The sequence below is a fragment of the Lathamus discolor genome, chromosome 7 (assembly GCF_037157495.1).
Source record: "Lathamus discolor isolate bLatDis1 chromosome 7, bLatDis1.hap1, whole genome shotgun sequence".
NCBI classification, from domain to species: Eukaryota; Metazoa; Chordata; class Aves; order Psittaciformes; family Psittacidae; genus Lathamus; species Lathamus discolor.
The window spans coordinates 22,653,464-22,677,729 of record NC_088890.1 but is presented as its reverse complement, the minus strand read 5'-3'; the positions used below and the strand labels follow the sequence as shown (position 1 = coordinate 22,677,729).

Here is a 24,266-nt window from a genome sequence, read left to right as displayed (position 1 = left end):
ACTTAGTACAGATAATTCTGCCTAGTAAGTTGTTTCTAGCCATTATAATCTGCATATCTTATGCTGATACTTGGTATTCACTAAAAAATGCCTTTAAACCTGCAAAAGTTACTTCTTCATTAGGAGTGCAGGAAAGGAGTAATCTTCAGATAGCTCATAAAATTTCACTTCAGTTCCTTAATGCTTATCTAATGTACACTTTTAATTACTGAAACTGAAGTGTAAGATCACTTCTTTTCAGAATTAATATCTCTTTTTATGAAGGGGGGAAAAGAAAGACTCCTGGAGTTGTATTACTTTTGAAAGACCATAAAATGAGTATTTATCTCCCAGTTTCAACAGAAGAAACTGTACAAGAGATAAAATCTGGGCAAAGCAGTTTTACATTCATTCCTAACTTTAAAGTTATGATTGTGAAGATCAAGGTTTGGTTTTGCTTTTATGTGCAGGAGTCCAACCTATTCCTTCTCAGGGAGGGAAACTTGAAATTGCCGGCACTGTGGTCGGCCACTGGGCTGGAAGCAGACGTGGACGAGGGGGTAGAGGGCCATTTCCTCTGCAGGTTGTTTCTGTGGGAGGACCAGCCAGAGGGTAAGTGCAGTCTTTTACCTTCCAGATCTCACTGTATGAGCGGGGTGGGGGAAATAAAACAGGGAAAAGTTGGGGGCATTCAAAATCACATGCAACACATTTTAGACCACATTAGGCAAATTGTACCCACAGAATATTCAAGAAAATCATTTACATCACTTTTAAGATGTTTTTTCATGAATTATTCAGATGAGTATAAGCATTTTTGTGTGCAAATAAAATTCATACTCTGATGTATACGTATAGACATATATAGATAGGTACACACACACTAGATTGTGCTTGTGAGGTGGGCTCGTCCCAGCCTTACAAAGTTCAACCAAGCCAAGTGCAAGGTCCTACACCTGGGTCAGGGCAATCCCAGGCACAGCTACAGGTTAGGTGGAGAAGAGATTCAGAGCAGGCCTGTGGAGAAAGACTTGGGGGTGTTGGTTGATGAGAAACTTAACATGAGCCGGCTTCAGTGTGCGCTCGCAGCCCAGAAAGCCAACCGTATCCTGGGCTGCATCCAAAGGAGCGTGACCAGCAGGGCGAAGGAGGTGATCCTGCCCCTCTACTCTGCTCTTGTGAGACCTCACCTGGAGCATTGTGTGCAGTTCTGGTGTCCTCAACATAAAAAGGACATGGAACTGCTGGAACAAGTCCAGAGGAGGCTATGAGGGTGATCAAAGGCTGGGGCACCTCCCGTAAGAAGACAGGCTGAGAAAGTTGGGGCTGTTCAGCCTGGAGAAAAGAAGGCTGCGTGGAGACCTCATAGCAGCCTTCCAGTATCTGAAGGATGCTGGGAAGGACTTTTCATTAGGGTCTGTAGTGATAGGACAGGGAGTAATGGGTTAAAACTTAAACAGGTGAAGTTTAGATTGGATATAAGAAAGAAGTTCTTTACTGTAAGTGTGGTGAGGCACTGGAATGGGTTGCCCAGGGAGGTTGTGAATGCTTCATCCCTGGTGGTGTTCAAGGCCAGGTTGGACAGAGCCTTGTGTGGGATGGTTTAGTGTGAGGTGTCCCTGCCCGTGGCTGGGAGGTTGGATCTTGGTGATCCTAAGGTCCTTTCCAACCCAAACTATTCTATGAGGAAATTACTTGGGAGGTTTCTCTTACATGAAATCAATAAATACATTATACCCCATCAAAACTGTCATAGCACTCCATTACTTTCTTTCTCCTGGTAGATCATTTATTAAGATTTATTCTGAACATTTTTAAGGACTTCATTATGTAATTCTCCTGTGCAGCAGAAAACACCTGAAGGACATTTCAAGGTTTAATAGTTCTCTGCTACAGTCATGATGGTAGATGGGCTTAAAAGAATATTTTATTTCTTCAGCTCTTCCACTTGATTTCACTACAGCTGAAATTACAGGTACACAATACTTCTGAAAAACAAATACTTTATTATAAACATATTTAGTCCTTTACTTTTATATTTTTTCCATAGGCGTAATTGTTCCGTGCCTTACAGAGCTGTCTTACCGTCTTTAATTAAGGTTATTTATATTGGAGAAGACCATCCCAAAGTAATGTGATTTATACATTATGTCTGTCTTTAAAGATATTAAAGGAATAAAGTAGGTTTATTTATGCCATCTTAAGCTAGGAAGCAGCATATATAAGTCTGAGCAGTATGAATTCCTCTCTATCCATTAATTTAATCAAATGTGCTCTATAAAGCTCAAGTCAAAAGAGCTGTTGGAATACCTGTCTGGTTGGACTGAGGGAAGAAACGCTTGGATGTTAAGCTCTGGGAGAATGGGATCATGGGAAGAAGCGAGAGCTGCTGGTGTGGGGAAGGGGAGAGGCAAGAACAGCAGGAACAAAGACTGAAGAGGTTCATCAGCAGCAAAAAGTATTGGTGTAAGAGCAGAGCTGACACTCTGAGGGGAGCAAATTTAGGTAGGAATATTTTATTCTTAGAATGAAATTCAGCTGCCATAACATAAACATCTAGTGTTAGTTTAGATGCTTCAGACAGCTGTAAGCTGGCCATGCTGGTCCATGGGACACCTCTGCTTTTCCAGAGCCGCAGCAGGAGAGCAGGGGCATAAGCTGAGGTGTGTGATGAGGCACCAGGCTCCTTTGGGCGTTGTAATCTTACTACTCAGTTTCAGTGGAAGAAATAACTTTTTTTTTTACAATTTAGGTTAGTGTGTGCTGATAACTTCTGTTTTTCATGAAGATGCATGAACAGAAGAATCTGCCTTACTACAGAGCTGCCTCTCTCCAGTGAAATGCATTGGCTGTGGTAGTGTTTGTGGAAAATGGGTAATTTACAATGCTCAGGCTGGTGTCTGACTGAGGCACGCTGAGTGATGAGCTGGAGACACCTTCAGGCTCAGAGCTGGCTCACATCTGTACATACTGTTGGCTTCCTCCACAGAGTAGCAGTTCTTCCATTTTCTGAAGAAGCAAATACATGAATATATGCAAAGCATCAGCAGCCAGGAACTAACAAGTCCTAAACTGAGAGCCCTCCTTACCTAGGAAGCGGTCAGATACAAGTTACTGCTCCTGCAAGTACCTTTCCAACAGAGAAATACTATTCTCCAATATTAGCTTTCAAGTTAGAGAAAATATGTTGGTGGTACTGTCTTTGGACCCAGTTAGGTTAGGGTGCAAGTTGTCAGCTCAAAAAGATAGGAAAGCTGTCAATGCCAGATCTTTTCTCCATCAAATCATAATTTCTTCGCATGTAGACTTACTGTATTTGTCAAAGAGAGAGAAACTACTGCAGGCAGCTTATCTCTTTGTTGTGTCAGTTGATACTGAAGATAAAACCTAGTAGGAAAACACTAATGTTAATGTCCTGTCTAAAGACAGGCATTCTAAATATTAGGGCCATCTTGGCAGATGCTGTGTCCTAGTGAAGAGCACTACTAGGGAACAGTTTATCACGTGGTCCTGTACACTGCTGTCTTGGGTTTTGTCTAGTTTAGCAGTGGGCATCTCCTCAGGCTTGTTCACACCATTGTCTCATGCAACACTGAGCTTGGATGTTGTTGTTACTGTGTAAAATTATCCCAGGCACTTTCTACTGGCTTCAACCCATCAATTCATTTAGTGTGATCTTCTCAGTTGGAAATATCTTAATCTTACTCAGCTCCTTGAAGGGCACACTTTCACCTTGTAGAAACATGGCAGATGGGATAGGTAAGCCCTGTTACAATCTTCGGGAAGAATGCAGTGAGAGTTACTCCCATAGAAGATTCAGCTCTTCTCTTTATTGTTTGCCATTGCTTTTAAATCCAGTCTTTAATTTTGTGTTGCTCAATGTGGGAATTTCCAGCATGTGTGAAAGGACTTGTATGGCTCAGAGATCCGCTAGGTCAGGTCAGCAGAACTTAGGTTTGGCAGCACAGCAGCAGAGGAAGTAGGAGCAACTGCCAACAGGATTTGGAGCAAAACAGAGGAATCTTGTGTTTCTAGGAGAGAAAACAAAAATAATCCTGGATGAGAAGCAGTCCTTGACATAATGATAAGGAATTTGAGGGTTTGCAATTGATGGCATTAAAATAGTGTTAGTTGAGTGAAAGGTGGTTGTGATCTGATGTAATCTTTATTGAATCAAATAAAAAAGCCAACCCCTGATGTGTCCTGGTTGGAAGCCTCTGTTTGAAAGCATCCAAACTTGATAAATTGCTATGTGTCAGATATGGCTGAAGCCTCATTTTTTCCCTCAGGTTCTTGGATAATTTCATATTCTCCCATCAAAACTGAAGCAGTTTTGTATTTTGCCCTCCTTTCTTGTATCTGATTCCATCTGTCTAGCATGTTTATACTTGGAAAGTGTTATTAAATGGGAGAAGTGGCCTTATAAGTGGTTCAAATTGCTCATGTCTGGTTTTAAGGTGAAAGTATTTTGAGCTCTGTTTCTAAAGCACTGTAAGGATAATTTGACACTTTGGGAATGTTTCTGCAAAGCTGGAAAATACTTATTTGTTTTCTAGAAGTGAAATATAGAAATAGTAGTTTCATTGCTACAAAAGCAAAAGGTTTGTTAGGTCTCATAGGCTTGCAAGCAGTGGAATCCTGTAATTCTGAATTAGTCATATTGATGCTTTAAATGTTAGTCACTAGACAGTAAAGCTAGGGGGGGAAAAATCTTCCAGCAAAATAAAATTTAAATTAGTTTTAAACAAAGCTGATGTGTCTTTTTCTTTCTTCCTTTTCCTTATGACTTACAGGCGTCCTAGAGGAGTTATTTCCACTCCAGTGATAAGAACTTTTGGAAGAGGCGGAAGGTACTATGGGAGAGGTTATAAAAGCCAGGGAGCAATTCAGGTAATAAAGCCGTGTGCCTGACTTCAGAACACTCTAGTTTACAGGCTTGTATGGTGTGGACTTCCAGACCAGCTAATATTGACAAGCACAACTTGAAAAGATAATGTGTTTCTGACAAAGATCTTGCCTACGTGTTGAAGCTGTAAGCTGAATGACCAGTGATGGAGGACAGGCTAGTGTTGCATCTCAGTTACAAGCTAAGTTTGGTTATAAAGACAGACATGGAAAAATGTGTTTTGATGCAAAAGCTGTGCCTCCACAGCTCTAACCAGCCCTGGGAGTGGAGGAGAATTTAGAAAAATGGGAGAAATAGACAGGTGAAAAAAATGAGCCATTGCTCTTCCTGCCCCCACTCTTCCCCGTTATTTTTTTATTCTGGGACCATGGTCCAGCCTCATGAAGAAGAATTACTAGGGGTAGAAAGGTCTTTGCAGCTGCATGGCTCCAGATGTAAGAACTTACTCTAGACTCCTAGGAAGTAACAGAGTAGTCTTTGCCCCCACAAGCACATGGTTTCATTTTCAGTGACAATGTATGAAGCCTCTGTGGATCATGGTTTTTGTCTTTTCCATAGATCCTTTAAATACAGCTGAAGCAGACTGCTGTTTTGTGTTAAATGCCAATTACTTCAGGGTTATGTTTTCCTCTCTTTTCCATTGTTCCTGCTGCTGAGCATTTTTGAATGTTGATGCAAGTCCCAATGTACTCAATGTATGAGTGGGTAGTAAATAGGTGGACATTTTGACAGTATCATATGGATGTGCAGTTTGTCACAGAGACATTAGGATATAAGAGGAGGGAAGTGTTTGCAGGTATTCAGACAGTAAAAGAAGGAATGTTCTCCACTGGATAAAGAAGCAACTACTGACTTAAAGTAAAACTTGTTACGTTCTAAGTGTAAAAATTCAGATACTTCTCTTCCTTGTTAATTTTCTGTGTATGCAGATTATATACATCTACAAATGTACCTGTGTATTTGAAGCTTTACTTCTTTTACTTTAAACAGAAGAGAAACCACTACATAAATTATATAGTATCTAAGTCCAAGTACCTTAACCTATGAAATATAGGAGCTCCCAAATATTCTGGGTTTACTACAGGTTCACATATGTAAATGTAGTTCGGATAGTACCTGTAGGTTGATGGTATACAGTCTCAACAGACAGTCAAGAAGTTTGGGTATTAACATTTTTAATGATAGGTAGTTTGGATGGTAGATACTTGTGATCACAAGGCTCTGGGTCTAAAATTGTGCCTGTGATAGAAGAAAGAAAAATGGCATTTTGTGTTGACTGGTCCTGAGCTCACTGGAGTTTAGTCATCAAGTCGCTATACTCTAGTGTAATGTTCTTTCTACAGGAGGAGAAAAAAGGTGAATTAAAATGCATGTGGCAGGGAGGACTTGGGAAACTTAATACACAACAAGTAGATTTTGATACCCAGTTAAGACTAATAGGCAGCAGTCACCTGACTCTCACACAGGCCAGGCATTAGGGACCAAGTGCCTCTGTGGGGCCAGATTCACACACATGAACCTACACCAGCAGCCTCCCCATGGTGGCTTTGCTGACACTCATTATGAGGTACAAAGAAAGGTTGGAGAATCTGAAAGAAATAAGCTTTTTGTCTTTATCAGACATAAGAGATGCTACTTTTTCATGAGATGAGACCTTTCACTCTTGATCCGGAAAGAAACAAAACTATGTATGTAATCTAAATCTTAGTAAAGCCCAGAAAGAAGTTCATTTACATACATGTGATGAGCATTCATTGTCCTCCATATGCCAGTCATACACCTATGCAATGTTACTGCATTTTTTGTGGTTTTCTGCGTAACAAGGGTTGTGCTCCTGATGCAGTTCTTAGGTCTTACTCACTTGCAGAATCATTCAGCAGTTCAAGAAAGTACTAACTGTGCTGTTTCTAGTAGGTAAAAATGAAGATGAGTACACTATGAAACCTTGCTATTGTTTAAGGTGTATAAGATGTCCATATTCTAAGTCATTTCTTAGCACTTGACTTTGTTAACAGCGTGACAGATAAGTTTGTTGCTTCTGAGCAACCCAACCTACTTATCTTGGTGTGTTCTTTAAAGCCTGTTACGTTTCTGGAACGCTAAGATTTGTTGTTGCAGATATTTAAAAACTAAACACATGTTCTAATGCTGCATAAATCTGGTTTTTATTGGTATACTCAGTCTTGTAAGATTCTACTATATGCTTTTCATGTGAAGTCACTTCCCTCACCTCAGAAGCATATAGACCAGTACAGATAATATTGCATGGTACTTCTGGACTTTAAAGAATGTCTGAAAAAAGTTTTGGTTTGTATTTGCATAACATGTAATCATATCATTAAATTATAATGTATATGAACCAAGAAGCAGAGTTAAGCTGTATATTGATTCTCAGTTTGGGTGTTTCCAGACATTTATGTAGCTCTTGCATTGGGAAATAACTGCAGCATCCAAGTTAGAAAGGGCTTTCTACCACAGGAGCATCTGGGGGCACAGCCAGGGGGCACTCAGAAACACTGAAGCTCCCTCCTCATCTGCGCTGTGCTGTTTATTTGGAATGCCTCTTCTTATTTCAGCAGTCCATAATACTGGTATTGGCTTGTGAGACTGTGCACACTGCATGCTGCCTATTGCTAGTGTCGTTGTAACAGATTGTGAATCTCCAGCAGTGGTTCTCCAGTAATTTTCTTCTTTTTTTAAAAAATAGGGCAAACCTCCTTATGCTGCTTCAGCAGAAGAAGTAGCCAAAGAACTTAAGTCAAAATCAGAGGAATCTAAATCCTCAATTGTGTCTTCAGATGGATCCCTGGCTGAAAATGGAGTTGTGAATGAGGAAAAACCAGCTTCCCAGATGAATGGGAATACAGGAGACATCAGGGCTTCCAATCAGTCTGAAAGTGCCTTGAGTAATGACTCTAAAATGTGCAATACAAATCCTCACTTAAATGCACTAAATGCAGACAGTGTTTGCCATAAAGATGATACTCTTGAGGCCACTGTCTTAAAAAAAGAAGAGTAAACTTATTTTTTATAGAGGGTGAAGGATGTTGGGAAGGGTCAGGATTAGGAATATCTGGAAAGAAAGAGAGCCTACAGTTACGTACATTTTTTCCTTTCCGTAAGAGAAAAATGAGGACTTTGGAAATTCGGATCCCTCTTTGATGTCAGAGATTTAAACAACACATTTTTAGTTTTAACCAGTTGTAGTCAAAATGCTACAATAAAACAAAAAAAGGAAGAGAATGAAGAGCATTTGACTCCCGCACTTAAAATGAAGTATACATAAAGTTTAAACTGGTTATGACAAAAGCTTGTAGTTTTGTTTTTTGAAATATAAAGAAAACAAATTTTGGCAGTCTTTAAGTATATATAGCTTAAAATATAATTTTTAGTACTTGGCACCATATGTATGCCATTATATTTGATTTTGCATTACTGTGTCACAATAAAGCTTTCTTTAAGGCTTTGATTTCATGATTATGGGGGGAAAAAGGCACAACCACAGTTTTTTCTTTCTTAAATTTCATCACCGTTGACGTGGTTCTTTTGTGTTAAAATGTGCAAACTATCGAAATGAAAAATTATAGCGTAATACTGCAGTCTGCTGATTTTAAATAGACATCATACATACTTTACAAGCAAGTTAAATGGAGCTAAACTTGAAATCATAGAAGATGCAAATGACCTTTCAAAACAAACACAATGTGTTCTGAAACTTTTTGTGACTAATACCATGCATCCGTGATCAATGAACTATGTGGTTTTGAATCAGACGTAGACCATTAGTACTACTATTTGAGCTAAACTTCTGCATGGTTCATCATTTTTAAAGTGTGTAGTTAATATTATGCATGTTATTGTCCTCTTTCTTCCATTCTTACAAGTACTGTGCCCATTTGCAAAACAAAAAAAGCTAATAATCAGTAATAGTCCTATAAAAGATGTTAACTATGTTTAGTCATTGACTGATCTTGCTCTAACCTTAAAATTTTGTGATTATTGACCTCTGTTGCATTTATTCTAAAACTTTAAAAAAAAAAAAAAGATTATCTAGCCGTTTGGATATCAGCGTTCCCTGTGTACTCACTGCTGTATGCATCCCTGTTCTCTGTTGCTGTTTTATGCCTTCATATTAGCAAAGATGAAATTCTGTGAAAAACAAAAAAAAAAAGCTTTGATCTTCAAAAAGAAAAAAAAAAAGTACCCCCCTTCTGTAGCAGGAAACAAATGGCTTGTTCTTGAGAACTTTCCCATCAAGGATTTAGTATAAGCAAATATACCTGTATCATTTTGATGTTTTTGTTAGTGTTTCCAAACTTAATGTAACTTCAAAATCAGAATCATTTCTTTATATTCGTTTTCATATAATTCTCCTGATGCTCTTCATCACACATTAGTGATCAGAAATGAGGTGTAATTCCCCATTCCCTACCCGCAAGAGCTAAGTAGGTATCTTAATGTAAGTTGAAGGGAGTTCTGCCCCAACTCATGGATTGTGCAAGAATGAACTACTGTTGGGTTTGATTGGTTGTAGATGGATTGTGGTGTGGTGTATTTGAAGGCTATTGAATGCAACTTACAGTGCTTAATAAAAATCTTTATTCTTTTAGTATAAAATACTGTATGCCTTTTTTGTCAACTATTTTTTTAATTAACATGTTGTAAATAAAAGTTTTCCTATGCCCAAATAAAGTGATTGAGTTGGCAGCCTGCATGGTGTCCTCTCAAAGACAGAGGAGGAGACCCCGGCCTCTGCACACCACAGGGGTACTGCACCAGGTGGAGCAGCACTTGATCTTTTTCATTCTATGCACCTACTCCAGATGTCCATGGTCAGATGCGAGATGATGAATAAGGTGCAAATAAGACAGAAATAAAAGGGATGGTTGTTCAAAGAAGTAAAAGACCAACCCCAGGTGCTCAAAAGGGTTTGAAATACAGGGTGAGTGGTGATGCCCATATCTGAGCTCCTTGTGGCTGAGAACAGGTTATTCTGTTGTGCAGGATTTTCCTCTACATCACGGATCATACTGACACATGAAGGAATAGAATCACAGAATGGTTGGGTTGGAAGGGACCTGAAAGTTCATCTAAGTTCCAACCCCACAACGGGCAGGGACACTTTCCACTAGAGCAGGTTGTTCCAAGCCCCATCCAACTTGGTTAATAATCAGGAGAACCTTCTGCTCTGGGCATTCTTCTCCTGACTGCTCTCTATCCTAATGTTCATCTGTGCTCTAGTGCCTGTTAGAACCAGGCTCACCCTGAGCGGATTGATTGCCCATTGTATCTACAGGAGTGGTGCTGCCATGTCCACACTCTCAGGGTGGATGTGGTGTGTAGCCCCACATGATGGCGATGGGCTGTTTTCTGTCCTGCAGTCAAAGGAGCTGCAGAGGTGTGAGCAGTTATGCAGGGGCATGGCAGCTGTGGGGGGATCTCAGTGTTGAACGCGGGTGAGATGTGTTCCTTCCTGCCTCATCTGGAAGTATCCTCCAGCCTCTTGTTGTGGTTGAAGGCGCAAGGCACCAGTTATGTTCTTAGCAGTGTTACCTCTGTGGCGTAATGTGGTCACTGGGATGGAACTGAAAGTATGAGCACAAACGTGCACCGGAGGTTTCACCAGTGTGAGCGTCGCGTCACGGCTTCTTTCTTCAGTGTAACTGTGCTGAGGATTTTTAACATGGCAGTTAAATGGTGCACGGTGCACAGAAGGGTGACTGAAACAAGGATGTGAATGTACGTTAACCAGTGCACCACTCCGGATGGGAGGTGCTGTGTTGACCTTTTCCAGAAGCTAGAGTGGAAAGGTTTGGCTTGCGTGATGTGTGTGCCTGGCCTGGGGCACGCGTTTGCGTCATGGCCCATTAAACCCTGCTGTGGTCCAGAGGCTGAGCCCGGCTCCTGGGCAGGAGCTGGGCTGGGGTAGGACGAGCCTGTGGCTGTGGTCAGTGCCAGTGGAAGCAGCCATGGGGACGTCCCAGAGCTCTGTGGTTCCCTGACTGACAACGTCGGTGTCAAACCCAGAACCAGCACCAGGTTTGGTGTTTGTGGCCCGGGGCCTGGTGGGTGCAGTGTTGGGTGCTGGGGGCTGCTCAGGAGCTGGCAGGCACTGGCTGATGTTCTGTGAATGAGCACCTTTTGGGAGCAAGCACAGGGCTGCCTGTCCTCTCTCCTGCCCTCAGCAGCTTCCTGTAGGAAATAGGATGCATTTGGAAGTAACGTTAGTCCTTTTCCATAGAGTTTCGCTGCTTCTGGGATGAGTCATCGTATGGAATGACAGGTTTTGCCTGGGCTGGCCTGCAAAGAATGCCTTTCACACCTGAGACTGTACATCAGTAAGTAGGTTCTGTAGTGTACTGTGTGCACGGACCTTTTTAATGTGTTAATTAAAATCGTTCATGTTTTACGATCACGTCCCCCATGTGTGGACAGGCCGCGGGCCTCTCCCAGCACAATGCTGTGAGCGGCTGTTGGACACCAGCACCGCTGCTGGGCTGTGCTTTGATCGTGGTCCCCTCCATCCGCTGCAGGGGCCGGGATGCTGCGGAGCAGGGTGGTTGAAGGCTTCCTGCCAGTGACCCAGGGACAGGCCTCAGACAGCGAGCGTGGAGGCCAAAGCCGGCTCCTCGCGGTGCAGCAGGTCCGGGTGCCCAAGCACACCCCTGCGGGTGCCGGGGCTGGAGTAGGTGCCCAAGGGTGGGGGCCGGGCTCTGCCTGGTGTTTGTAATGGCCAAAGGGCTCTGCGAGACCTGAGCGGATTTGATTCTAAAGTGAAAACTGGTAAGAAAGATTATGGCTTCTGGAACAGAACAGATCGCAGGATCCCGGCCTGGTTTGGGTTGGAAGGGACCTCAAAGCTCCTCCAGCTCCATCCCCTGCCACGGGCAGGGACCCCTTCCACTGGAGCAGCTTGCTCCAAGCCCCTGTGTCCAACCTGGCCTTGAGCACTGCCAGGATGGGGCGGCCACAGCTTCTCTGGGCACCCTGTGCCAGCGCCTCAGCACCCTCACAGAGGAGAACAGGGTAAGAGTAAGAACCGTGTCAGAACGGAAGGCAGAGCCCCGCTCCTGGCAGCTGCAGCATCAGCGCTCCTCGCTGGGCTGCCCCCGGTGTTTAGCTGCTGGTAGCGGCTCTCAACCCCCGTGCGTGCCGCGGTCGATCCCTTCTGGCGCTGGTTTTGCCCCCGACCCTCAGCGCCCCGCGCCGCGCCCCCAGCCCCGCGCCCCGAGCGCGGCCGTTCCGGGGGCGGGGGCGGAGCGGGACGAGGCCGGCGCCGTGCGGCCCCTCCCCCCGCGGCCTGGGAGCGCCGCGACCATTTTGTGTCCGCGGGGAGCGCGGGGGGGCGAGAGCCCCGGGGCGTGCAGCGGGGCCGGGCCCGGCCCCCGGAGGTCGCGGCGAGGACGGGAAGGAGGCAGCGCCGCCGCCGTCCTGCGCTGCCGCGAGTGCGCGCGTTCATCGGTGCGGTCCGAGCTTAGGAGCGCGGTCTCCCGGCGGCGGGAGGCGGCTGAGGCCGGTGCAGCCCAGGGCGGGTCTGGGGAGCTTCCAAGCCCGCAGAAGAAGCCGCGTCCGGACGGCTCAGAGCCGCTGGAGAGCCCTGGGGCAAGGTGGGATCCGCAGCGCTCCCCCTCGCCCGGCTCCCGCCGGGTAGCGCTGCCCCGCAGCGGGGTGCAGCAGGAACGGTTCCCAGTGTCCCGCCGGTGCCCCCTGCCTCCGGGATGCCCGTCCCCCCGTGGGGGAATGCCCCAGCCGCGGCAGCTCTGCCGGGGTGATGGCAGGGCCGCAGGGATGCCCCCCGTGGCCACCCGCACCCTCGGGGTGGGTTCGCGCGGTTCAGTAGCCCCGTCTCTAACCGGGACTACTACAAGTTAATAAAAAGAGGTGGCTTTGCATTAATCGTTACCTAAAAGAAAGTGCGGTGTAAATCGGCCCGGTAACTTCAGCGAAGCCAGCGGCAGTGCCCATGCAGAGTGTGTAATTCCTGCCAGCCGGTGGGTGCCGCTCTGCTCCGCTCTGGGTGCTGCCCCGAGCCCGGGGCTTGGTTGTGACCCCTTTTCACTCCTTGTCTGATGAGTTGCGGGGGCTGCACCCTCCGTTCCTCCGGGCCAGTGTCAGTGCCCGTGGCTGCTCTGCAGTGACCTCCTCCAGACGCAGAGCGGCCGCGGGTCTCCCCCCAGCGCTTGGCTGCTCCCTGACCCTCGCTCGTGCCTCGACTTCATAGACCTTGACCTGATCCGTGAGCCCGTGCTCTGTGAGCTCGGCCGGCCCAGCCTGGGGCAGGAGGGGCTGCAGCTGCAGGGGAGGATGCAGGGGCAGGAGGGGCTGCCGCGGCACAAAGGGGTGCAGCAGCAGAAGGGGATGCAGGGGAAGCACAGAGTATGCAGCAAGCACCAGCACAGCCCGGCTGAGGACAAGCACATGGCCCCTCTGTGGCACAGGGTCCTTGTCCCTTTCCTTGGACCAGGCGGAGGAGAAGCGAGAGGCTCCTGAGCCCCTTCCGAGGGGCTTTGCTTTCTCATGGCGAAGCAGCAGGTAAGAGCTAAATATTGTTCCTTTTTATTTAATACCCAAGCACAGGATGCTGATGCCAGGAGGATGCAGGGGGGTGGGCAGGAAAAGGCGTATTTCTGACAGTACCATGGGACTGCAGTCTGTGTGGTTTGGCATTTGGGCCTGGGGGCTCACCAGTGTATTTTGTGGGCTAACTGACTGAAGGTGTGCCCTGGTTGAAATCACAACTGTTCACATGTGCCGATGGGAACTAATCAAGCAGTTTACAAAACCACAAGTGAAGGATAAAACCAGAAACATGAAGTAAAAGCTGGGCAGGATTGCCATGAAGCACTGACAACTTCAGCTTAACTCACAGTGGCTCTGTTACGGTGTTTGTAATGGAACACGACCTTTAGGGACCCACTCTCTGATGTATGGAGCATCTGCTGGGGGCAGCTGCTGAGTGCAAAGCATGAAGGACACGGGCAAAGAGCTGAACCGAGGGAAAGGAACAAGGACCTGTGTGAGTGCCACTGCAGCGATGGGATGGGATGGGGTAGGGGACAGGACGGGTTTGGGTGGGATGGGATGGGACAGGTTTGGATGGGATGATATGGGATGGGAGGGGATGGGATGGGGGGGGGATAGGAGTAGAGGACCAGCTGACAGGACACTGCATTGTTGGTGCTGGAGCCAGGCGGCTACCTGGGTTTCCAGCCCAGAGACACAGCACCCATGATTGCCCAGAGCATCCCGCAGAGGGTAAGGGCAGGAACCCTGGCCCACAGACAGGCCTGGTTCACTGCTGCTGCTGAGCTGGAGGTGTGCGGGTGACTCCTGGTTTCCACCTGCCTTTTCAGGCAGTGCTGAGGTTGTGTCTGGGGTGAGGTCTCAGCAGTGGGATTTGCCGTTATTTCTAGCAAACCCTGTCAGTGCAAACATCCTTTTGCTTTGTGTCAGCCCTGTTGGTCTGACGATTAACCCTGCTTCCCTTAGATTCACTTTCCTCCTTTAGGAAGTTTCAGTCTAGAAAACACCCTGCTTGGACCCTGCTGTGTGAGGGATGGCAGCTCCTGTGCACAGTGTGCTCTGGGTGGGAGCCAACCCAAAGCGAGTCCAACCACCAAGTTATGAAACCCCTTACAAATGGCTCATACGTTTATAGAGAGCATTTTGAATGAGACACCACATCTCCTGTGGGCACACGGTGAGATGAGTGACCACATCTCCTGAGTGACTGTGGCCAAAGGCTGCTTTTAAATAGCATTTTCTGAAAGCCATTGACCGGATCTCAAGAGGTCCTTTCCAGCCTCAACAGTTCTGTGGTTCTGTGGAACAGAGCCTGGAATTTCCCTCCCCCCAGGAACATGCCATTTCCCTCCCAGATGTGGCAAACAAGTGCTGATTTCCAGAGGCTGCAATTGATTCTCTTCTAATAGTTGCTCTCCTTGCTGCATCTCAGCCCTGGTACCTGGTCAGTGATTCCTGGTCCTCCGATGCAGTGATGAGCAGCCTGGCAGGGCTCACTTCATGAACCAACTGTAGGAGAAAGGATTATTAAAACACATGTTAAGAGATATTAACACATTTTGTTATAATAACAGATTATTAATGAGAAAATAAAACATATTCATAATAATAATAAATAATAGCATATTTGAACGTGAAGACAGCTATAGGGTGAACTGGACTCCCTGGTGCATGCCACCATCCCAGCTGTCCTGGCTTCCCTGGTGACTGCTTACCCTGGGATAGAACCATAGAATCACAAAATCAACCAGGTTGGAAAAGCCCTTTCAGCTCATCCAGTCCAGCCGTTCCCCAGCACTGCCAAGGCCACCCCTGCCCCATGGCACTGAGGGCTCGTCTCCACGGTGTGTGAACCCTTGCAGGGCCGGTGCCTGCAGCCCTGCCCTGGGCAGCCTGTTCCAATGCCTGAGCACCCTCTGGGGCAGGAATTGTTCCTCAGCTCCATCTGAACCTGCCCTGGTGCAGCTTGAGGCCGGTTCCTCTTGTCCCATCCCTTGTTCCTTGGGAGCAGAGCCCAGCCCCTTCTGGCTCCGTCCTCCTGTCAGGCACTTGTAGGGAGCCATCAGGTTCCCCCTGAGCCTTCTCTTCTCCATCTGAACCCCCCAGGTCCCTCAGCCATTCCCCATCACACTTGGGCTCCAGGCCCTGCACCAGCTCCATTCCCTTCTCTGGCCCCGCTCCAGCCCCTCAATGTCTCTCTTGTAGTGAGGGGCCCAGAGCTGAGCACAGGGTTTGAGGTGCAGTGGGAAGCAACTCATGAATTTTCCAGCCCCAGGGTTGGAACTGGATGATCTTTACAAACCATTCCATGATTCTATTATATTTTCCCCTTCTTTCTACCATTCACTTCTGTCCTGCAGCCCTGCCTGGGGACTGTGCTCTGCTTTTCACTTTGCCTTCACTCGGCTGTTCACGGGGGACTCCGGTGCATGTTGGGGTTTCCAACGTTGGGTGCAGTGGTGGGGGGGATGAAGAGGGGCCTTGGCAGCGGAGGAGCAGAGGGGTCACTGCTGTTCTCCCAGCAAGGTGGTTTTGAGGGGGGTCTCCTCCTCAGGGCTGCTCCCAGCTCCTCTGCCTGTGCTGGGGCAGCCCCTCGCTGCTGGCTCCTCCGCCGGTGGTGGAGGTTGTTCGGCTTTGCTGGCAGGTGCTGTACCTGCTGACCCGGGCTCACAGCACTGGGCACTGCTTGCACCGGCTGTTGCTGTAGAAGAGTTTAACCAGGACTTAAGAAAGCAGCAAGAACTGCAGATGGCATGAGAGGGATGTGCTGGAATATCGCATCTTGGTGCTTTAGCATTTCTTCATGTAAATGAATGTGAAAGGGGTGCTTCAGACGTTTCACTTACTCACAGGGCCTGAAGAGGGCTGCCGAGCCTAACCTGCTTGTGCCTATGGGGGGGAGCTGGTGGCGATGGGCAGTGGAGTCAGGACAGTGGCACTTGTGCACGGGTACACAGCTTCCTGTGCTCTTTTCTCTCCCCACGACCTCTGTCTCCCTGAGCACTGGTGATCTGCCCACATGTATGAAACTCACACATGCAGCAAGTGATGAGGGTAAGGCTGGGTTGGATAGGACTTGGAGCAAGCTGCTGTAGTGAAGGTGTCCCTGCCCGTGGCAGGGGGTTGGAACTGGATGAGCTTTAAGGTCCCTTCCAACCCAAACCGGTCTGGGATTGTATGATTCGATGATAGTACAATACCCATGCTGGGAAACAGCAAAACTCCTGGAGCACATACACGTGCTTTAGCCCCGGCGCACCTCGCACAAAGCAAGGCTGCTTCAGTAACATCCGCGCACCAAAAGGTTCTGCGTGCTGCAGCTGCAGCGGATGCTGGTCTCTGATCACGAGACGCGCCCTGGGTGCCACCCCAAGCAAGTGTTGGTGCTCCTGGGGGTTAAGGAGACCAAGGGGCAGACCCCAACACGCCTGAGGGTCTCCACAGAGCTCCCTCCAAACCAGCCAGTGCCGTGATGGGCCCACAGGGAGGGCTCCCAAAGTAACAGCAGTCCCACTGTGCCACTCAGTGCTCCCTGACCACAGCCACCAGCCGAGCCCTGGGGCACTCATAGCAATGGTGAGTGAAAAGATGTGGCCGGCATGATCCCCCCTGTCGTGTGGGCTTTGAGCTTCAGGACCACATTTAATGGAATCACTTCTGGTGCTGAAATCAGCATTTGCTTCTGTCACTGAGCTTGGTTAAAATATGCCGGTCATCTCGCTGCTTTACGTACAGGCAAAACCCACTTCACAGATACTGCTGTACCCAGTGGTCATTAAGTTGTAGGAGGCTTTGGTTGCCAGATCTTGGCAATATGATATTGTATGATATATATATACATAATGATATAATATTGTCCCTCTGTGAGGCACTGCTGGGCACCAAAGCCAGGCTGGCTTCCTGCAGAAGGCACCCACTGATGGATGCTGTTGCTGACCTGAAAGGCCGCAGGGCACAGCCTGGAGATGTTGAGAGGCCTCCTGAGGTTCTAATATGGGACTGTTCGACTGCCCACCCAGCTGTGGAACAAACAGCACAGGACACATTGTCAAAATTAAATGCCACATCAATGGTTTAGGCTCAGACCCACCTGCACTGCAACTTCAGCTGCTTGCTTAGGGCAACGATCCGGTGTGAGGTACACCCCGGGCTCATCCACACACCTCCGGGAAGTGCATAGTTGTGCTTCTTGGTCCTTTTCTCCCCTGGATAAACAGAAACGTAAAGACAAAGATGAACCATGAAGAGACTATGAGCCCACTAGCAGAGAGGACTTCTGGCCACTTGCTTACCTCTACATTACACTGCCTGATGCCCACCAAGAGGAACCGGTGCCTGTGTGGAGTTACCGACTGTTTCCTACTCTGCTGCTGGCTGCTTCCTGAGGACAGGTTCCTGCCCTGTGCTCCTGCCTCCTCCCATGACTCCTCTCCATGCGTGTCCCTGCGGCTACAACACAGCAGTGCAGGTGGACACCATGAGTTTGGTGAGTTATTACAATTGATTTCCCTAAAAAACAGAATAAAAGATCTGAAAATGTAAAATCTCACGAGAGAGACTGATCCATTTTCACTGACACCTGAGGGTCACAGTTCTGGTTTTTGTCTGTGTACCTTGTACAGGTTCTGGTGACCAACATTAAACATAGAACTTCAATGTCAGTATGACACTGATGCCCAGTGAAGCTGACACTGGATTGTGTGCCAAAATACAAAGCAAGAGAGAAGCGCTAAGCGAGAAGGTGCATGTGTGACTGACGAATGCAAACTGCATTGAGAGTTAATGCAAAATAAATTGTTTTACTAGGTCTTTAAACATTCTCTACATGAAAGGCCCTTTCAAACCAGTCTCCTTCCATGGCTTTAGCCATTTGAAATAAAAAATGCTGCTTACATGCTCGAGAGCCTGGTTCCCAACTGCACATGTCAGTATTCCTCCTGCACTGGGGTGTTGGGCTTATTTGGATGTTTTGTTACTGCATTTGAACCACCACTTCTGTGTGTTTACCGTCCCTGTAGGACAGCCAAGGACTGCTAGGTGCTGCTCATTCCTTGGTGCCAACCAAAATGGGACAGTATGGTGTGGTGTCCAAACAACAGGAACTCTGGGTCAGAGGGGAAAACTGGAAGGGATGTAGGTGGTGGTCTACTGACCCTGCTTTTGCTGCAGCTCAGTGATCCCTGGTGTGTCAAGGTTGGTTTCACAGGTGGCTTCCTTGCAAACATTTACTTACAGAGAAGACAGGGCCAAGGGGAGAAAAGGTAGCTTGGTTTTCTTCCCTACAGTAGCATGGAAATAACTATAGGGACAGTGCGTCTAGAACTACAGGGCAGCAGAAAATAGGAGTTTGTGTAGACCACTGTAGAGGAAATCTATGGGTAGAACACTACAAAATCGTAAGAAAAACTGGGAAGCTCAAAAAATGCTGGGAATCCTTCCCCCTGCGCTGCTGGCCATGGCTGAGCCCTCCCTGAGCACCACACCAGAGGTGGGACCCGAGGGCTCGGTGTTGTGAGCTGCTCAAAGTGAAGGAGCAGATGGAGGCTCTTCCCAAGTGCCCACCTCAGGATGTCACTGTTGGTGACACGTCTGCTCCTGAGTCATCTAAATACCCCCAAAACCCCCCATGCAGGAGCTCCCAGACAGCAGCAGGTCCCTTTGTGCAGCGTTGCTCCCAGTGCCCATGTGAAGGCTCAGCTGCCTGCAAGGCCTGTGTTTGCCATGCAGATGTTCTCCAGGTGTCTATTTGGGCCTATGCTGCTGGTTTGTGGTTTTTTCCAGTTGGTTTAAAAGTGTGTATTAAAAACTCACTCTGAAATCCAAAAAACATAACTTGATTATCAAAGTATGCTTTGCTGAGGCATCTCAGCTTCACCAGCCACTCCTCCCTGCCCAAGAGCAGCCACACACCCTCCTTGCATGGCTTCTAGATGGAAATGCACATGGAGAAGTCAAGACAATGAGACAACATCACCAATTAGTTTCTGTATCTGGTAATCCCTACTAACATGATTAGTACGGTGTCAGGGTTGCCGGAAGAGAGCCACTGAGTCTTCCATAACTCATTCTGTGCAATGTTGGCTCTGGCGTCTTCCATCACAACTTTAGATAACACAACTGACTTTGCAGGAGTGAAAACCCTGATGCTGTGAGCACAGCTCTGCTGCTGGATGTAACCATCACCCGAGCAGCAGTGCGGGACCACAGCGAGCCCAAAACCACGCAGGCTCCTTCTCAGAGGAGTATCTGGCTACACCTTTGTATGTCCCAGCTACCCTTTGTTGTGTTCACCAAAATCCCTGTGGCATTAAGAGGGTTCAGCTCAGCGGCGGCTGCACTGGGGACACTGGGATTTTGGGTGGTGCTTTGGAAACACGGCTGTTTTCATGGAGATGCAGGTGGGACTTGAGGAAAGGTGATGGGGATGAAATTCTTCACAGATCACAGGGACTTGGTGTGATCAAAGCCCATAAAACAAGTGGGAGAGGGAACTGGGCACAGAGCATGGTGTGGATGAGCTGTTAGGCTTGCAAGTGCTTCCATGCTCCTTAAAATACTGGTTTTGTGAAGGGAAGGCAGTGCCTCAAGCTGTGGTTTGGTGCATTTTGGGTGTGCAGAGGCACGAAGACGTATTTCCCCATGACTGCCCTGTGCCAAAGGGCATCAAACCCACTGAAAGCTCTCTTTAAACCTGCACTGAGAGGTGCTGGTAGATGGCATTGACGAGCAGTGAGCAGACTCTGTAAAGGTGTGTACAACTCCCGTGATGGTTCCCAAGCCTTTCCTCCTCATCCTGTTTTACTCCCTAGACCCGCTCTTCAACTTGCTGGTTGAAGCTCAAAGCAATTAAAACCATGCTAGATCAATTTAAATATACAAGAGGTCTCATTTTGAGAGAGCAGATACTAACGCCGCTCAGTATGATGGAGAAAATAGGCCCCTTTGTGCATCCTGAGCCATTCAAAACAACTGAGTCACGGTGCAGAAAGCAGGGCTGTGATCTTCCTGCTGTACTACCACACCTTGAGCTATGCCAGAAATGTCATCTCTGTCTCAGAAACACCCATGGTGAGCCAGAGTGTGCCACTTCTGACACTGCTCCAAGCGCAGCTCCGGGCTGACACTGGCTGGAAGTCACCTCTGTGGCAGGTCAGTTCGGTGGGCAAGGGATAGAATTTGGGCAGTCCCTCTCCAGTCGTCCAGACAGGCTCTGCCACACCGATGATGGCCTTCTCTCTATAGAAAATCATAGAACTGGTGTTATTTGCCCCTGGAATTCCCCTTGCCCTCCACATGTGATTTCAGAGGACTTCTGCGGACTGATGAAAGAAGGAAATGTCCATCTTTATTTTTGTCTCTAAGAAAATAGGTTTCCAAATGAGATGGATCTGAGATGCTGAATCCATTGTAAGTGGAATTAAAATCACATCTCGGTTGGGATTCCCTTTTTTTGTACTTTGAAGGAAGCTATAGCACTTCTCAGGGAAGCGTGCCAGTGGCTACCGAACACCCTGGGACACCGGCCCTCTAAACACCCCACAGGACTATCACTTTAACCACCTTCAGCATCTCACCGCTGAGGGGGACCAAGGTTCTGCATCCTCCATCTCAATGCAGAAGAACTTGAGGTTTCCTCTTTTTTCTGCTGCTGCTGCTGTGCCATCTCCATCTGAGAGGAAGCTGGTGTCTGTGGGGTTGGGGGGGTTCAGGGTACATGGATGTTACATGTCTCCATGTCCCTTGCAGCACACAGGCAGTATCCTCCTGCTTTGGTCCTTCATAGGCATGAGGGATTTATTTTTTACAAGGATTTGTTTGTTTTACTTTGGACAAGGGCCTGTAGGGACAGGCCAAGGGGAATGGCTTTAACCTGCCCGAGGGGAGACTGAGATGAGCTCTTAGGCAGAAGCTCTTCCTTGTGAGGGTGCTGAGGCGCTGGCACAGGGTGCCCAGAGAAGCTGTGGCTGCCCCATCCCTGGCAGTGCTCAAGGCCAGGTTGGACACAGGGGCTTGGAGCAAGCTGCTCCAGTGGAAGGGGTCCCTGCCCGTGGCAGGGGTTGGAGCTGGGTGAGCTTTAAGTGCCCTTCCAACCCAAATCATTCTGTGATGCTCTGATTTTCACCCCCTTAGGGCAGCAGCCCTGCTTGCAGTGGTGGAAGGGCTGCCACGGGCAGAGGTGAGTAACTTTATCAGTAGCGATACAATCCTACCAACTGAACCGAAGGTCACTGTTTTTCTTTCTTAACGAAAATCAGCACCCGTGCGCATTCGCAGGCCCGTGCCCGCCGCTACCACCGGGACCCCAGCCCCAGGCGTCATTGCTGCCGGCGGGGCAGCACCATACTTACAGCTACTTTGCAGCGTCCCTGCCCGCGGTGCCTCGTCCTTTGAAGAGGGAGGGCTCCCGCGCTTCTCTTCTGCGGGCACACGCTTGGCATCACCCCCCGTACCGGCCCTTGGAGTCCCCTCTCCGCCAGCCCCCGTCGCGGGGGCAGAGCCGCGCCTGGGCCGCTCTCTCCATGCACCGCCGCTCTCCGGGGTACAAACCCGCCCGGGCGCCCCGAGCCCCCCGCGCCACCGAGCCCCGGCCGCGGCGGAGGAAGCGCGGCGGTGCTGGAGGCTGACGTAAGGACATTACGAGGCAAGGGCCACATTTCGGAGTGTTTATGAGCAGCTCGGAGCTGTGCTGTCACCAGGGGGCACGCCACGGAGCTCATTTCGCCAAACATTTTGAATAATAATCATTTAACAACAACAACAACAGAAAGCCCCGGTCCGGCCGGCGCTCGCGGAGCCGAAGGAGCCATGCAGCCAAACTTTGGGGAGCCCGGCGGCATTGTTGTTTTCCTGACAGCGCCCGCCCGCCCTTGAGGAGCCGTAACTGCATTATCGGATATTTTTTTATCTCTTTATTTTGTTTTCTCCCCCTCCTCCCACTCTCCAGCCCCCTCCACTCCCCCCCCCCCCCCCCCTTCTCCTCCTTCCCTCCGCGCCCGGGCTCGGCGCCCTCGCCGGCGCTCGGCGGGAGCAGCAGCCGAGGCGGCCCCGCGCAGCAGCCGCCGCCAGCCCCGCTCCGCCGGGCGCCCCGCCGCGCTCGGGAGGGAGCTAACATGGCGACGGTGCCCGTCTATTGCATCTGTAGGCTGCCCTACGACGTAACCCGCTTCATGATCGAGTGCGACGCCTGCAAGGACTGGTTCCACGGCAGGTAACACAAAGGCAGCAGGCCTTTTCCCCCGCGTCCGCCGCGCGCCCGCCGCCCTTCGCCGCCGTTTGTCGCCGGGCAGCGCGGGGCGCGGAGCCGCCGCCGTGTGCAGTTCTCCAACAGGCCTTTTTGGAGAGCGGGAGCAGGAGGAGGAGCCACGGCCCGGCTCCCATCGCTCTCCCCGCTGGAGATATTTTTTTGTGTGTGTTTTGTCAATTTTGCGGGATTCCCCGCACAAAGCTCCCCCCCCCCCCCCCGCCTTGCGCGGGGCTCCGGTGTCACCGGGCCGGGGGGGGGCCATTGTGCAGGCTCGGGGAGGGGACGCTCCCACCTCCCGGCCGGGCGATGGCCCCGCGGCGCCGGGCTCTCGCAGCCGGGGTCCCGCAGGGGGCCCGGTGCGGGCCGGGAGGGCGGCGGGCTGGGTGTCAGCGGGCTCCGGCGCTGCGGGCCGGGCCGCGGGGAGGATTCCGGGCACCCCCCCCCCTCCGGTGCTCCTCGGCTCCCCGGGGCGGCGGGCGCGGGGCGGAGCGGGGGGCAGCCGGGGTGTTTCCCCGCTGACAGGGCTCCCATCGCCGCCAGCCCTGCGGCTTAACCCTTGGAGGGGCGGGCCGAGGGCTGCGCGGAGCGCGGCGGGGCCCAGCTCCAGCAGAGGGGCGGCGGGTAAGGGGAAGCCGGGGCCGGGCGGGGCGAGCGCCTGCCCTGAGGCGGGGAGGGCCGAGCCGGGCAGACCCCGCGCGGCCAGAGCCCGCCCCGGAGCCCGGGCAGGGCACCCCCGCCCCGCCGGCGTCTCCGCCGCTCGCCCGCGGCCCTTCACGGGGGGCGGCTGCCCCCCGCCACCGCCGCCGGCCCTGCCCGCCGAGGCCGGGGCCTGCCGTAGCGGCGGCGGCCGCCGGGCGGTGGGGGGAAGCCGCGGCGGGGGAGTGGGACCCGGGGCCGGGCGGGCCGGGGCGAGGACTCTCCTTTTCGGCTCCTTTCTCCCCAAACCGCCCTCGGGAGAGCCGGCGCGGCAGACAATGGGCGTGCGGCCGCGCTGGAGTTGGGGCGGCCGGGCGCAACTTCAGAGCGCGGTTGTTATTATTGTCCTCCTCGGAGAAACGGGGAAGTTGGTGGCTGGCGAGCCGAGAACTTCAAAATACACAGAACCGCCCGGGCAGCCGCTTGGGCACCGTCCTGCGGCGCGTCCCGGGCCGGCGGGGGTCCCCTTGGCCAGGGGAAGGTGAGGAGGGGGGCGGCCGGGCAGGGCTCCGGGCTGCCGGGGGGGAGAATGGCAGGTTACTGGCTCTGCGGCAGTTCTCTGTGAGTGATGGAAAGTGCAAAAAGTGGAATTAAAATCCGGCAGACCACCTGGATGGGCGCTTTTTATGACAGGTATTCAGGAAGGTGAAGCCTTAACTCTTTCATTCCAAGCGGCTCTGACAGTTGTTTCAAAGCAGTTGATGGAGGTGAAGGCCAGAAGCAGTGTCTGCTGCCGCTGCAGCGCACAGATGCCAAGTAGGCCCTGGGTCAGCTGCAGATACTCCCCAAAATTACCCTTGCACCCCAAAAACCATTGAAGAACCTTTGCTGTGTCTCTAGGGTTGATGTTCTGCCAGCAAACTGGCAGCAAAATACTGAAATCAATAGTTATAGTGCCAGTGTTGGGTGCTCTATACA

At 50.0% G+C, this 24,266-nt stretch overlaps 2 protein-coding genes and 1 long non-coding RNA gene across 8 annotated transcripts in view; 2 read left to right on the top strand and 1 right to left on the bottom strand.

Moving 5' to 3' along the window:
- FAM120A (family with sequence similarity 120 member A) overlaps window positions 1–9,502 on the top strand; it is a 55,126-nt gene extending 45,624 nt beyond the window's left edge. For 2 of the 3 annotated variants that reach the window (XM_065687708.1, XM_065687707.1), the window contains 3 exons: window positions 450–591; window positions 4,773–4,869; window positions 7,593–9,502. In XM_065687708.1, the coding sequence (XP_065543780.1) occupies window positions 450–591; window positions 4,773–4,869; window positions 7,593–7,904 (551 nt within the window). In that variant the 3' untranslated portion in view covers window positions 7,905–9,502. The other variant, XM_065687709.1, reaches the window with a different exon arrangement.
- A 3,916-nt stretch (window positions 9,503–13,418) lies between these two features.
- LOC136018077 (uncharacterized) lies at window positions 13,419–22,063 on the bottom strand. The gene is made up of 4 exons (XR_010614227.1): window positions 21,757–22,063; window positions 17,701–17,917; window positions 17,499–17,613; window positions 13,419–14,917 (listed from the first exon to the last, which is right to left on the bottom strand). It is a non-coding gene; the product is annotated as an uncharacterized LOC136018077 (long non-coding RNA).
- Window positions 22,041–24,266, top strand: part of PHF2 (PHD finger protein 2) — an 85,881-nt gene continuing 83,655 nt past the window's right edge. For 3 of the 4 annotated variants that reach the window (XR_010614226.1, XM_065686960.1, XM_065686958.1), the window contains exon 1: window positions 22,041–22,616. Coding sequence is in view for 3 of the 4 variants with exons in the window: in XM_065686960.1 (XP_065543032.1) it covers window positions 22,519–22,616 (98 nt within the window). In the remaining variant the exon portion in view is untranslated. The remainder of the gene's footprint in view (window positions 22,617–24,266) is intronic. The other variant, XM_065686959.1, reaches the window with a different exon arrangement.